This window comes from Amphiura filiformis, chromosome 2 (genome assembly GCF_039555335.1).
Source record: "Amphiura filiformis chromosome 2, Afil_fr2py, whole genome shotgun sequence".
NCBI lineage: Eukaryota > Metazoa > Echinodermata > Ophiuroidea > Amphilepidida > Amphiuridae > Amphiura > Amphiura filiformis.
Window position 1 is genome coordinate 19,225,606 of NC_092629.1, and position 16,056 is coordinate 19,241,661.

The 16,056-nt window shown below is 36.4% G+C and overlaps 1 protein-coding gene across 1 annotated transcript; it reads right to left on the bottom strand.

Moving 5' to 3' along the window:
* Positions 1–1,764: 1,764 nt before the first annotated feature.
* Positions 1,765–15,650, bottom strand: LOC140145960 (uronyl 2-sulfotransferase-like). The gene is made up of 8 exons (XM_072167698.1): positions 15,246–15,650; positions 11,288–11,421; positions 8,533–8,694; positions 7,807–7,913; positions 6,976–7,129; positions 6,397–6,497; positions 4,518–4,681; positions 1,765–2,391 (listed from the first exon to the last, which is right to left on the bottom strand). Exons 1-8 carry the CDS (start codon positions 15,460–15,462, stop codon positions 2,234–2,236), a joined length of 1,197 nt encoding a protein of 398 aa, XP_072023799.1. The 5' UTR covers positions 15,463–15,650; the 3' UTR covers positions 1,765–2,233.
* Between the last annotated feature and the right edge of the window lie 406 nt (positions 15,651–16,056).

A 16,056-nucleotide genomic window follows, 5' to 3' on the forward strand; every position in this document is an offset into this window, starting at 1 on the left:
GCAGGGTTCAAATCGCCCCCCCTAGTTACGCCACTGGGAACTGCACATACACACAAGACGAGATGTACAGTGGGTAAGAGTTTTTATTTTTTATTGTAGTCTCGCTGAGGAGAATAATTAAATTAATGTCGCATGTCCGAATGTAGATATGAATTTATTCAATTCAATATTAGGCTACTATCGTTTAACTTTTCGTTTCATTTGTTGTAATTAAAAGAAAATATATCTTGGAAAGTCTTGTCCGAAAGGCCGGTTTAGTATAGAGGCCTATAATATTCGTATTGAATGAATTTAATTTTTATTAAAATAAACTTTACACGCCTCTTAATGATGACTATTATAATGATGATCAACTTGACATTGTGACCACATTCTATTATAGTTCCAACGGTTATCGATTACCAATTCACGCAGATCTCAAATGATGCACATCAATAGCACCGGTGAGATCAGAAAAGGGCCGATGTTTACGGGTAATCAGTGGTAATCGTCAGCATGTCTCAATAGCCACCGGTGTTCATATTATAAATATGATAAACAAACCATCTAAACCAATAAGTATGATATATTATGAAGAGTAATAGAAAACCCCTGAAAAACTTTTTTTTTAATCTTAAGTCTGGTCATTTTCTTTCTTGGCCCAAATTAGATGACTGACAAAAATTAAGCGATTTCACTCAATTATGCAATTTAGGTGTCTTATTTGACCGCCGGAAGCCTAGGGCGAAAATTAGACATTTTTGGGACGTCATTTCTCCTCAACCCTACCACCTACAGAGTTAAAATTGGGCATGTATATTGTTGAAATGTATTGACTGTTTTAGCTTCTGCATTTTCAATCACATATTTGTATAATTCTAAAAAAATATTAAGTATGCGCATAGTTAATTTTGCATGCGGAAATAACACAAACAAATTGCAGTTCCTCATGCGGAAATACCTCAAAGATATTGCAGTTCCCCATGCGAAAATACACCAAAAATATTGCAGTTCCCCATGCGGAAATACACCAAAAATATTGCAGTTCACCATGCGGAAATACACCAAAAATATTGCAATTCCCCATGCGGAAATACACCAAAAATATTACAGTTCCCCATGCGGAACTGCACATCCCGACCTGCATCACCGCATGCGGAAATGCAAGTTGGGATATGTAGTTCCTCATGCGGAAGTGCCTGACGGAATGTGTAGTTTCGCCTGCGAAACTGCAAGCTGATGTGTGCAGTACTGCATGCGGTACTGCACATTATAACGGTCGGTTGTAATACCTGGTTTGAGACCTTGACGTATTTTTGAGACCATAACGTGTTTTTGAGACCATAACGTGTTTTTGAGACCATAGTGTGTTTTTGAGACCATAACGTGTTTTTGAGACCATAACGTGTTTTTGAGACCGTAACGTGTTTTTGAGACCATAACGTGTTTTTGAGACCATAACGTGTTTTTGAGACCATAACGTGTTTTTGAGACCATAATGTGTTTTTGAGACCATAACGTGTTTTTGAAACCATAACGTGTTTTTGAGACCATAACGTGTTTTTGAGACCATAACGTGTTTTTTGAGACCATAACGTGTTTTTGAGACCATAACGTGTTTTTGAGACCATAACGTGTTTTTGAGACCATAACGTGTTTTTGAGACCTTAACGTGTTTTTGAGACCTTTTTCTGTTTTTGAGACCTTTCTCTGTTTTTGAGACCTTTCTCTGTTTTTGAGACCTTTCTCTGTTTTTGAGACCTTTCTCTGTGTTTGAGACCTTTCTCTGTGTTTGAGACCTTTCTCTGTTTTTGAGACCTTTCTCTGTTTTTGAGACCTTTCTCTGTTTTTGAGACCTTTCTCTGTTTTTGAGACCTTTCTCTGTTTTTGAGACCTTTCTCTGCTTTTGAAACCTTTCTCTGTTTTTGAGACCTTTCTCTGTTTTTGAGACCTTTCTCTGCTTTTGAGACCTTTCTCTGTTTTTGAGACCTTTCTCTGTTTTTGATACCTCTCTGTTTTCGAGACATTTCTCTGTATTTAATACCTTATTATACTATTGAGACATTGTTGTGTGTTTGTTTCTGAGACCTTTCTCTGTTTTTGAGACCGTATTGTGCTATTGAGACATTACTGTGTGTTTGTTTCTGAGACCTTTGTGTGTTTTTGAGACCTTATTGTACTTTTGAGACCCTTGTGTGGTTTTGAGACCCTTTTGGCCCTCACGGCCGCCCATATACATCAATGTGCATCAGGATTATTTTGTGATGCCCAATGTATTCTTTAGTCTTTCAAGTTTGTTCTTAACAAAGTTATACAATTGGTACTCCAGGTCCAATTTTGTCATCATTATTGCACGGACTTTCTTAGAAGGGAGTGGTCCTTTGTGAGATTTGGTCACAGTTGTTGTGTCATCTGGCAAAGCAATATAAACAAAGATACACACAATTATACTGGGCACAAAATGTATCTGTACTCTTAAAAATAAAAGCATTATCTTTAAAGGAAGTCTCCGGCAATCACGACATTATACCTTATATTATAGAAAAATGATTATCAAGCACGAATCACATTGTTGTATTTAAAATAAACTCACATTAACCATAAGAAACGAATAAAAACAGTCGTCTCTCAACACGCTATATTAAAAATCTCCGCGTCGAAATTGTCTAGGGCAATGACGTCATGGTTATATGTGCTCAACTGTCGCCAGCCTTCATTGTATCACGGATGATTGTATTACTGGGACGTAATTGCACCAGATATTTTCGGCGCCCTGGAATTGTGGATATCACGTATTGACACACGGCTGTTTTTGTGCTTGATAATAATTTTCCTAAGGTTGTGATTGCCGGAGACGTCCTTTAAGACACTAAACCTAAAATTACCAAATGAAGTACGCAATAAATTTTAATACCTGATTCAGAACGATGCGAATTTATTTTTTCTAATAATTATACCAATTTGAACGAAAAAGAGAGCATTTCAGAAGTTACGGTGGCAAAAATTAAGTAGACTTTTCTCTCGAAACACGCTAATTATGAGCATGGCAGGTGAGCTGACACTCTCAGGCGCGTATTTTTTTTTTGGGGGGCTTTGGGGCGCGAGCCCCGGGGTCAAAGTAGGGGCGGCCAAAAGAAGGGGCGGCGGAAGATAAAGGGGCGGCAAAAAGAGCAACAAAAGAAAAAAGGGCGGTACTAAAGGGGCGGCAAGAATAAAACAGGGCGAAAATTTTTTTAAAATGAATGAAAATATCCCTTTTTTGGCTGTCAAAAGGGACGACAGCTCTAAGCTGTGTTGGTAATATGGGGTGTAGCACCTGTAAAATGTAACTCGAAAAAAATTGGTGAACATTTTTTTATCTCATACCTTCCCCCCCACTAGATTTTGGAGAGTCGTCCTGGTTGACAAAAAAATTGGGTCAACCTTGTCGCGCTGTTGCTACAAGGGGCGGCAAAATTCACATTTTCTTAGCCCCCCGGGATAGGAGCGGCCACGGTACGTCACTGACTCTGTAATGAGCCCGTTACATATAGCCTAGGTGGGAATCATCCTGAAGGAGGAAATATCCCAAATTTGTCATTTTTGACATGCTCTCTTTTTCCATTCATTAACCAAACCCGATAATAAAACGAAATATCCCGTTGTTTTATTCATACATCAAATTATTAGTCGAACGAATACGCAATGTTAATAACACTGTACGTAGATGACGTACAGACGTACATACATAACCGACCTCAGTCACGCCAGACAGAGTGATACGCATTGGCGGCATAGGCGATAAAACTTAAAATTTTCATTGATTTACCACAGAAACAAAACTACCTTATATAGAAATGTTACAATATGGCCACGAAACTGTCATGTCTATAAAGTTGTTGTAAAGAATCAGTTGTTGTTTTAGTGACTAAGATATAAACATCTCAAAAAAAGTAACTAACCCCCCTTAAATAATGGCCATTATTCAAACCGGGTAATTGTATTACAAATCTGTAAAATGCGTTGGAAGCAGAATTTATTTCTGCGCATTTTGACACCTCATTTGATACGATAGCCCAGAAAACAATAAAACACCGGTCAATTTAATGTAGTAAGGTCCAGATTTGAAAGTTGCACTTACATACAATTTTTTACAATACAAAAACACTCAGATATCATTACACAGATTTCTTTCCATTACACTGAATACAAAATCAATAGAATTTACTGCAACTTTCAAATCTTGGGCTACATTGATTTAAATGTACGCTGTGACGTCAATATTTAGTCAATTGCTACAAATGAAGTGTCAAAATGTGCAGAAATAAATGCTGCTTCCAACGCATTTTACAGATTTGTAATAATTATAGTCATCCGTTTTTGAATAATGGTCATTATATAAGGGGGGTTAGTTACTTTTTTTGAGATGTTTATTGTTATTCCCTATCATTAGGAAAATGTTGTTATTATATATTGGACTCAAACCTATTTTTCATGATTTATTGGTTAAAAGAAACAGCACTCCCCCCCAAAAAATAGTAAAACACCCGCTGATTTACCTGCTGTTGGTTTCATATACTCTGCCACAATTCCATTAAACAAATCAGGAGCTAGTCTTTCTAGAACCATGACTGTAGACTCAAAATCTTCATTGATGCCAACAAATAAATACTCTTCTTCTATATGCTTCTTAGCTTGCTCCAATGACCACTGTGATGGCTCACTATAAAAAAATAGGTGCAACGGTGACAACTGTTATTTAAGATTCATGACAATAAAGATAGCGACAATCTCCATTGCAACCAAAGTCAAGCTTTTTTACATCACTTGTGTTACAGTATTGCTCTATGGTCCAAAGTGACATCTATTGACATAGAACAGATACTTTCGACTATATTTATAAATACGTATTTATAAATTGACATGGATATGAACTCTCTAGATAAATATCATCAATATTTAAGAATTAGTTGTATTGCAAAATTATTATGCATGTGAGGATTCCGATTTTGTAGTATGTTATCAAAAACAACATTTTGAAAGTATTTGCCGATGATAAACAAACCGTTTCACAAAGTTAAACAAAATAAACATGATTTTGCTACACAGTCAGGTGTTGTTTACCGTCTTTGCATACAAATGTACAGGAAGACCACCCACTGTGACGAAGACCACTTCCATAATTCCTATCTACAAGCTTTTACCATTTTACGACATCGCGGAGGTGGTCACGTGCGTATTTATAAATACGTATTTATGAGTATCTCGGTCCCAGCCGGTTTGTGCTCCTTCGTCACTAGGTTTGTTTAGTGAGGAAGGAGCACAAACCGGCTGGGACCGACAACGACAACAACTGGTCGTTAGTCCGACACGCCGCTAGTCCGACACGCCGCTAGTCCGACACGCCGCTAGTCCAAATCTAAAATGTACTGCACCAGCCCGACACGCCACTAATCCGAATCTAAAATACACTCTGCCAGTCCGACACGCCGCTAGTCCGAAAATGAAAACTACTGCGCTAGTCCGACATTGAAACCCACTGCGCTAGTCCGAATCTGGAAAACACTCCTTCAGTCCGACACTGCGCGAGTTCGAATCGATAAAACACTGCGCTAGTCCTAACCTGAAAACCATTGCGCTAGTCCGAATTTGAAAAACACTGGGCTAGTCCGAATTTGAATTGGGGGAAACACTGCGCTAGTCTGATATTCGGACTAGCGCATTGTTTTTTCAGATTCGGACTAGCGCTGTAGTTTTCAGTTTCGGACTAGTGCCATGGTTTTCAGTTTCGGACTAGTGCAGTGTCGGACTAAAGAAGTGTTTTCTAAATTCGGATTAGCGTAGCGTATTTCGGATTCAGACCAGTGGCGTGTCGGACTGAAAACTGTGTTTTCAGATTCGGACTAGCGGCGTGTGGGACTGTTGCAGTGGTTTTTATTTTCGGACTAGCGCATGCTTTTTTTTCGGACTAGCGCCGTGCTTTTCATTTTCGGAATGACGCACCTCTAAGTATAGGGAATTGTGTTGTCGGGTTAGCAGCGTCTCAGTCGGACTTAGCGTTGTGTCGGACTAGCGGCGTGTCGGATTGAGCGGTGTACCCCGCAGGGGGTTGAACTATGCCAAAGATATGCTCTCAATGCAAACATTCTATGTTATAAGAAAACCTGGAAGACAGGACATTCTACCTGTCTTTTGTGCAGAAACTGTTGGGGGACTTCGACAACATTACCGCCTTAGCTTCCAATCGAAGTACATGGAGAAACTTTGTAGTCGCCTACTTCGCAGCAGAATGAAATGAGGTAGCCACAAGTTCTCTAGACCCTGATGTTAATATACTTATTTAAATGTAGAAAGTATGATGTCATTACACCTTTTATAGCTTTTTATGCTTAACACCTTAAAGTAAATTATATTGTTTCCATTGAACAGCATACATACCTGCAAGCTGGATAAATACCGCAGAAAAATGAAATTTGAGTAGAAAGTTTCACCGGTGACACACATTCATCAAGTTCTTGCAGAACGCACTCATCGAAAGTCTATTTCAATGGATGGAAGGTTAAATACATAGTTAATATGGAAAGATAAGGGTGCACGTAGAGTCACTGTGAGTGAGACATTTTAGACAATATTTTGTATTGAAGCAAGTCATATTTTTTAAAATGAAAAAAATTCTAAAATTTAAGAAAACTGATTTTGTGTCTTTAGAACATACATAATGCAGTCAGCAACATTTTGAAATTTAAGGTAAGTTGTTTAGGTGGATATACAAAAGTTGGCATGGAAAATCAAAGCTGGCCGTTTGCTCAAAACTTTGCAGAAATCGGTCGTGCTAGTGCGATTCCTTGCATGTTTACTTTTATGTACTTATCATTATTTCATTTAAAGATACAATGCAAAACAATATCTAAATTTCCTACTTGTTCCTATTAACCTGTGATTGATTTTCAGAACCTTCAATATTATTAAATAATTCTTAATTATTTATTGTGTGTCATGTAAAAAAAATAGCCGTACCATATTTAAATGTTCAGGCAGGATCCCAGTATTCAGTTGCTTCTTTATAAATCTATCAGAAATTTGCCCATCTCCAAATCGCCTGAAGTAGTACGTAGATACTATTCTTGCCAGCGGATCTCGTATAATATTGATGTAGACAGGTTGTTTTGATCTATTAAAAATTAAAATATTTCGTTGTACATTATAAAGGGAGGCACAGCGATTATTATATCGTTTGGCAGAATGCCGAAAAGCGATTACGCCTCTTTGTAAAGATCATTGCGTATGGGTTGCTTTAGCCAAAGGGATAAGCGGTGGGTGCGCTGTGGTTGTAGTTGGCTCTTGAGGATGTCTTGTGGGAAGTCATTTTCAATTCAACCCTTTATCCTTCTCCTTCACTGCCTTTACCCTTCCTACATCCGTTCTTAACACACATATCCATTTAATCAACCTAACCTAGCATTGGGCTAGCTATTCCAGTTGAAATCCATACATCCTGATTTGAAAACAATGTTTGCTCAATGCCAGAAGTGGGTAAGTGCAACAGCTGCCATGTGTTAATGATTACAATAATACTGTGTGTAAATTGGCAAATGTTCACAGGGCAGCTGTTGCACTTACCAACTTCTGGCACTGAGCAGTCGACAAGACTTTAATCTTCCACAAGGAGCGTGAATTTCAAAAGGGGTTACCTGAATGGGTGACTCCTTTTGAAATATACATACCCTGTGTGGGAGATTAAGGTCATGTCTTCCATAGGGGGTGTATGGATTTCAAATGTTATAATCCATTTCACAAAGCCGCTAGCTGGGATTGAAATGCGAAACGAGAAAAACTACTTATTCTTACCGGTCAATCGGCATAAAACGAAAATGTCCGTGGATAACAGCAGGTAGTGAACTCGCATTTTTCTTCTTGACAAGCTGTGTTATAGCTCCCTTAATAAGAATCAGTTTCTATAATATAAAGAAATGCATCTCCTGAAATAAGTTTTTTAACAAGGCATACAGCGTATCTTAGAAGCGTTAAAGCCGTACAGTACGAATTTTGTTGCAATCATCATTGGTTTTCTTCCAAAGTTCTGTTTTAATAATGTGATGTATTTAAGGTAATCTACACCTTTTACCAATAAAATTAATTTCCAGTATGAGTGCCGTAGTGATATTAAATCGATCTTTGTAGCCCTGCAGGGCTCTTCTACATTGGATCGAGAGCTTAGTTTCGTCAATTAGATGAACAACATACAAAAAAGGTTATTTGATTGTAGGTCATCTAAAAATCTTAGAAGCCCTTGGTTACGGGAAGTCATCATAGGATTTCTTCAAAAGTTCAGTTTTCACATGATAATGTAATGTGCTTCGGGTAATCTACCACTTTTTGCCGCTCTGGGGAAAAGCTAATTTCAATATACAACCAATACAGGCATTATACACAATTTAATATCATTTATCGGCTCGAAATGAAAAGTGGAACATATTTGATCAGTGAAATGTTCTATCATGTTAGCATTTTGTTTTCACACAAAATATCGCAATTTGTCAGAGGGCAATCTTATTGGTTAAGAGTTGGGCATACCTTATTATTTGACAGATCCGTGTGTCGTTGTGATATTTGATTCTGCATTCGCCAAGTGTCAATCGGTTTTGTAAATCGTCCTTTACGTTTGAGGTAGTCGAGTAATGAAAGAAATGTTCTGCTACCACATTTAGGAACCCGGTTGTAAACAATAAGGTGTTCCTGCATGAGACAAAATTATGTGTTAGTTGTTACGATTGTCCGAATGAGACAAATGTCATATAATTGAATTTAGAAAGTACTACACTAGCCAATTTTGAGCCTATTTTGCATTTTCTCAAAAATTATAGCGCATCGGTGACAAGTAAGATATGTATATTATAGGGGCAAGGACTACAACTACTGCACTGGAAATTTGATTTCAACACGGACAATAATTGTGGAGTTACAGTAAAAAAAATTTCAGTGCAGTAGTTGTAGTCCTTGCCCTATAATATACATATCTTACTTGTCACCAATGCGCTATAATTTTGAGAAAAATGCAAAAATAGGCACAAAATTGGGCAGGGGTGTAGTACCCTTAAGCAAATACTAATGTTTGATTCTGTTATGTTGAATGGAAAAAAAATAGAAAATCAAAAGAATTAAAAAGAATATCAACCAAAATTCTCGAGGCCCAATCGGGGTTGATTTTCATTGAAATTACTTGAGGCATTTATGCAAAGGATATAATAGTCTTCGCTGAACAGTGATCTTCGCAGGATAAGTCAATCAGGATGTACATCAAGAACATTGAAAAATAGAACTTTACAATCATCAACAGGAAGAAGGCTGCTGGCTAAGTAAAATTATTAAACATAATGTATTTGATTGTACAGCTTTTATGTATTTGTGATCACTCTCAAGATAATTGTTAAATCATACTTTGCTTTTGACTAAAGACTTAGATATGGCCGTGTAAAATTAATATTTTGGTTCTCGTCCCCTCCCTCCTCAATTTCTGGGATTTGTCAGATTTTTTTTAATTTTTAGATTGTTCAATTTTTTTAGACTTTGGAATGATTTATGAAATCTTCATACATAATAAATAAGTTTATTAGAGAACAAGCATCACTTCCAAGTCTTTTTGTGGTACTCGAGGGGGTTTATCCCTCAGAATCACATTTGAAAAAAAAAAAGGGCCTCATCGTTTCCTCGAGCCATGTTGGAGAAGACCGAAAACTACTGACAATGCTAATTTTACATTGAAAAAAAAAAAAAAAAAAAAAAAAACACCTCCCTCCCTCATCAATTCATGAAAATCCTCTGGGAACCAAAACATTAATTTTATACGGCCTATTGTTAACTCGATCAAAAAGTGTGTTTTGGCGGCATTCTGAAGTGAATTTGCGAAAAAGGTGTTTTTGTTCTTGAGATATTACGACTCGTAACAACATGAACATGTTGTAGACGCACCAACGGGACAAGGGTGAAAAGAGATACATGTACTCCCGTTTAGCTACGCCAAAGGGTAATGTGGCTAAAATTGAGTTATGCAATAGACCTTTTCAAATCGAAGTTTTCCAAAGACAGCTGCCGTTGTTTATGGATGACCCCAGTTTATTAACTACGGGTCATCAACGCTAACACATTCGCAACTATTTAGCATTAACACAAATCTGCAAGAAACACGCGATCAAGTGTGGGGTATATGTCTTGTGTAAGAGGTTGATGTTTACATCCAGAATTCCTTTTTTTGTCATAATTATTTGTACTGAAAAAAATGACGAACATTGGCACTGTTCTTTCCATTACTGTCCTCATATTGTGAAGTATCTAATAGCGGGGGTATTTACAGTTCAATATGTAAGGAAACCTGATATTTTACCTGATGTCCCCGTGTAACCATTGGCTAAATAAGCTGTATTTTCAATCAAAAGAGTACCGTGAATCATGATACCACTTCTGGCAATACTGTACTATTTATCCTAATGGGTTGGAGGAGTCACACTTTTTAGTGACAGTGTCTTGATGCTTCTGACTTCTCCTGGCTAGCCCATTGGGTCTATTTATTTTTCTTTTATTTCCTTTTGTATGTATTGCGTAATTTTACTTTGCTTTTTGATGTATTTTAGCTGAATTTGTAAAATAAATAAAAAATAAAAATCCTCGACTGTTTATAGTGCGCAAATATCCATCTGCCTGTAGACGCATCCAACGAGCCAAGTCATGGTCAGGATTTGGTCAGCCATAATTGGGTCCCCGCAGCACCAAAATGGTGTTGTGACTGCCAAATTGGGTGGATTAAAGCCGCTTAAAATTCGATGTTAGATTCTTTTATCATGTAAACTGTCATCATTCTTTTGTCTACGTGTAACACGGGTGATAGAATGCGGTTTAAAATACCCTCCAAGGCCGCATCATTTCACATTTTAGGTGAGATGGAGCCGACGGGGACCCAGCTATGGCTGCCATTGAGGTGTAGGAATGCGTGAAATTGGATTCGTCTATAGAAGGACATCGATGTACGATGCATTCCTGATACGACTGATGCTTTAATATAGTGATGAGATTCGGCACAATTTCTGACCGCACTGGATTTATACGCAAAGGTAGTACTACTACGTAACATTTGAAACAAAAATCTTTTGAAAAGAAAAAGTGGAAGGGGTGGTGAGGTTGTCGATCTGGTAAAACCCCTTTAATAACATAAATCCAAACATTAAAGAACAAAAATACTGTTAAAAATAAATAAATTACATTTGAAAACATTCAAGCGAAAAACAAAAACAAAAACAAACAAACAAACAAAAATGCAAATAGGCCTACTCCTAACCTTTCCATTGACCTTAACACCATAATTCGCTCTGCTTGGATTAACGTTCGACATTCCTGTCTGTGTTAACTGGATATTAAAGCTGTCAGTACCCTCTGATAGTGAACCTTTCTTTGCAGTCTTAAGGGATGGCACTGTGTTTGGAAGAATGATTATAAGAACAACATTGTGAACCATTCTAACAAACGGTTTTCAGCCCCATTCGACGTGTAAGAACGTCTTAACCAACATTTTGCACGAAATTGAGTTATAAATTAATTATGAAAATATAATACACAAATGTTCATATTTGTACACATTAAGGGGGTACTACACCCATTGATTTTTTTTTGCATTTTTTTGCATTTTGTGAAGAAATTACAAAAAAAAATTGGACAAAGTGGTATGCAAAATGAAGGGCAAATCTTCTCGTTTTATTGGTGGCATCGGTATCAACGTAGCTTACATGCTTTTAAAAGTAGAAGCCAAAAGGTGGTACATCACTGATGATTTAAATTCACTTCATTTTGGAAAGCTTACTATCAACGGATTTCGTTATAATTTTGGATATGTGTTGCTAACACATTAGGGAAATAATGTTGATATGTAAAATGGGAATAAGTGGTCCCTGATTTCTTTTATGACTTCATGAACTTGGTGCTCCACAACTATCAAAAAACGAACCTGTTAAAATGCTTCTATTTTCAATGTTGAGCTATATTTTGTATTTTTAACTTGCGACATTATTTCACTGAAACTTAATTAAGCCATAGGTAACAGGTTACCACAACCATACTACAGCAATGTTGAACTATTTTATATTTATTTGTGAAATCCATCTGAACTAGGCATTCTAAATTGTACTCACCATTTACATCCCAAGGTATATTAGTATATCCACCTTGCACTTCTCGATATATATCCAGTTAAGACAGAATATCAAAATTATTCCTCATTCTGATATCACAGACTCTCACATGTGTATTCAAAATTGATGCTTAAATTTGACCTGAACCAATTGACCTATAACCTGACATACGGTGACCTAATAGCCTTTTCTTCTCCTAACAACACATAGTATTGACTTGACTAATGACTATATGCATCTATTGTGTAAGTGTTTATTTAATTTATTCAGTGTTATATATTTTGCATGTACCACTAGATTTTCTATAGAGAGTATAACAAAGGATTTAATGTATTCTATTCATGTACCCTACTTGAACATGTTGAAAAGAATCAATTATGATTTGTTATGAAACACGCATCTGAGTAACTAGGTTACAGTAAACAAAAAAATATATAGGGCTAAAATGACTTACTATACAATGGTTTAAAAGCACCTTTTTTTTTTTTTTTTTTTCTTTTTTTTTTTTATTTCACATGATCCGTGCATATATCGCCTAGCTATAAATGACAAAATATTTTTTTAGACCAATCAAACCAATATATGGGTGTAGTACGCCCTTAAATGAAAATGTATACATTTTAAGATATTTTATTTTGTCTTAAATAAACAATTGATACAATTTTAATTAAATAAACACCAATTTTAACCGTAAATAATAAATTGAAAAACAAAAATGCATGCTTCAAATTCAGATACGATGTTTCTGCACAAAACCCACGTAGTAATATCTGCTGAACCGTTTTGCTTTTCCACGGATCATGGAACAGTATTAAGTTTTAAACCTTGACCTTTTTTTGTTCTCCACATGCATTTCGAACTTCCCTTTCTATTGATCTCAATATATCTATTCACTCTGTTATTCAGTCAGATATTGGTTTGACACAAAATCTGTTCATTATATTTTCACCATACTGATCCGATGACCCGTGTAGATTTAGTCTGAAGTTCATTGCAAAAAAATAGAAGTACCTTGAAGCTTGAATACTGTGGTGCACAAAGAAAATTAAAGCTTGATTTACACTTTGAAAAATGGGAACCTTATAGTTAATTTAATATAATGATATCTTATTATGGTGTATTATATTATGTTAAGGTGGTACTACAGCCCCTGTTAAATTTTGCATATTGGTCTCATGTTCTTTTTTTTCTTTTTCTTTTTTCATTTTTCTCCAAAACTAATAACACACTGGTAACAACAGTACAGGTATAGGGGTAATTTAGGTTCTCAACATTGGGTTATTCCGGTTGGAGCCCGTGCACCCCTGTGGGCGGGCCATGATTTGCCCCTAGGGGAGGGACATTTCGAATGGGGTTATCTAACACCCCTGGGTGGGGGTCGGGATTGCGTCCTCAGTGGGGGTGTATGGGTTATTATGGCTGGAGTGGTCCATTGATTCTATTGAATTGATGCTGGTTTTGGTCCACTCGATTTAAAATGCACATTACATAAATTATGTTATACCATTGTAAAAAAAGTAAAATTGATTAAGATGTTTCTCATGTGTTGTATTTATGTGTTTGTTTTCTGTTTGCCTGTACTATTATTGTATTGTTTTATTTGCAACAAAAGAAATAAATAATAGCTCGTTTTGGGGGCATGAAATATAAAAATAGAAATAGGCCTATTAAATTTTGTAAAAATTAATATAAGCATGGACTGTTTTATATTTAGGTACACATTTCCAACAAGATCCGTAGGGGAGAGCGTGGCGTGTTTTTGGGACTAATTTTACATTTTTCTCAAAAACACTCATTCTGGCGGTACCTCTTTTCTTATCATAAATAACGTATCGCTTGTCTTGAGTCACTGAAATTCCAGTGTACTAACTGGATTCCTAATTGCCCCTATAATATACATAACTTTTGTTACCAGTGTGTTATCAGTTTTTGAGAAAAATGCAAAAATAGTCACACATTTATCAAGGGGTGTAGTACCACCTTAAATGCTGTTTATGCATATTGGTCTCATGTTCTTTTTTTTCTTTTTTTTCATTTTTCTCCAAAACTAATAACACACTGGTAACAACAGTTAGGTATAGGGGCAATTTAGGTTCTCAACATTGGGTTATTCCGGTTGGAGCCCGTGCACCCCTGTGGGCGGGCCATGATTTGCCCCTAGGGGAGGGACATTTCGAATGGGGTTATCTGACACCCCTGGGTGGGGGTCGGGATTGCGTCCTCAGTGGGGGTGTATGGGTTATGGCTGGAGTGGTCCATTGATTCTATTGAATTGATGCTGGTTTTGGTCCACTCGATTTAAAATGCACATTACATATGTTATACCATTGTAAAAAAGTAAAATTGATTAAGATGTTTCTCATGTGTTGTATTTATGTGTTTGTTTTCTGTTTGCCTGTACTATTATTGTATTGTTTTATTTGCAACAAAAGAAATAAATAATAGCTCGTTTTGGGGGCATAAAATATAAAAATAGAAATAGGCCTATTAAATTGTGTAAACATTAATATAAGCATGGACTGTTTTATATTTAGGTACACATTTCCAACAAGATCCGTAGGGGAGAGCGTGGCGTGTTCACCCTTTATTATTTTCTGACTAGCTTGTAACAGCGATGTCAATTCTTAAAGCAAAGGAGGACCTGATTGGCTCACGTCTTACAACAAGCACATTCTCAGGACTATTATTATCATCGGTATTTTATTGATCACATATCATGGCTAAACGGCCAAATTACATGTAAAATTACAATTTGAACATACATATCACAATATTAAAAAGATTGGCACTTTAAGGTTATTAACTATTTTAAACTGTTGTGATTTGGTACTTCACAGCATCTTACGAATGGTAGTGAGCTTTGGCAAAAAAAGCTCAATTCATAGCGAGTGTGTAGAAGAATTAAAATATCAAAGTTGGCAAAGTATAAATATTTGTAGAATGAACTTTTGCAAAACATCAAGGTGTTATTTTTTCAATAATATATTGATCTAGATAATGAAAATCGATTTTTAGGTTGTGCCGACCAACAATACCTCGTCTACCCTTAAGAACGTGAAAAGACATCATATATCGCAAAAAAGATCGCATCGCATTAAATACGTAGATTACCTGCATTTGGAATATCACTGTCCTGAATTTCACCGTCTTTAGTAGATTGGTCCACAGTGCCATGTACATGGGTTATGTGTTGACGCATTCCTATCCATGTATGCAAAGACATAGAATTCACATAGAAAACAATCATGCATATACACACAACCCAAATACCGAAACACAGCCGAAATACAGTCCAAAACCGTATCTTCAAAAATACGCATAAATCCATTTTGTCATAATGTGACGCTTTGCGTCGTCAAAGATGATATACACGATAAACTGCCTTTATTATATCATTATCCATATCCATTGAAATCTCTAAATTGGGGATGTCCAATGTTAGAGTTATAGTTGCGATTCCCATGCGTCGTGGTCGTCCGTCCTTCCGTCCGTCTATCAATTCATAATCATTGAACTGTCGTGTGACGGAGCGAGGTCGTAATTGAACTAATAATACAGATTCTGAACGTACAAAATGAAAATGGGCAACGTACAAAATGCAACCAATTTTCCGTTTTACAATCGGATAGCAACGTTTGCACCGTATTTTTTGTGGGACCTGAGAGCACATGAGACACACCATTTTTTTGAAATTCCGGATTTAATACAAATTTGATGGAAAAATATTTAAAATTTATATATTTTTTAATGTTTTTGATATTTAACAGTCCTCGAAAAAACTTTATAAATTTAATGATTGTACTTATAGTGATGTAGCTAGCCGTCCAGCATTTGAAAATATTGTGATCTTTCGTATTAAAAATATACATTTTCCCCCAAAAGACACTTCAGTTTCTGTTTCCGTATTCGTTTTCGTAAGTCA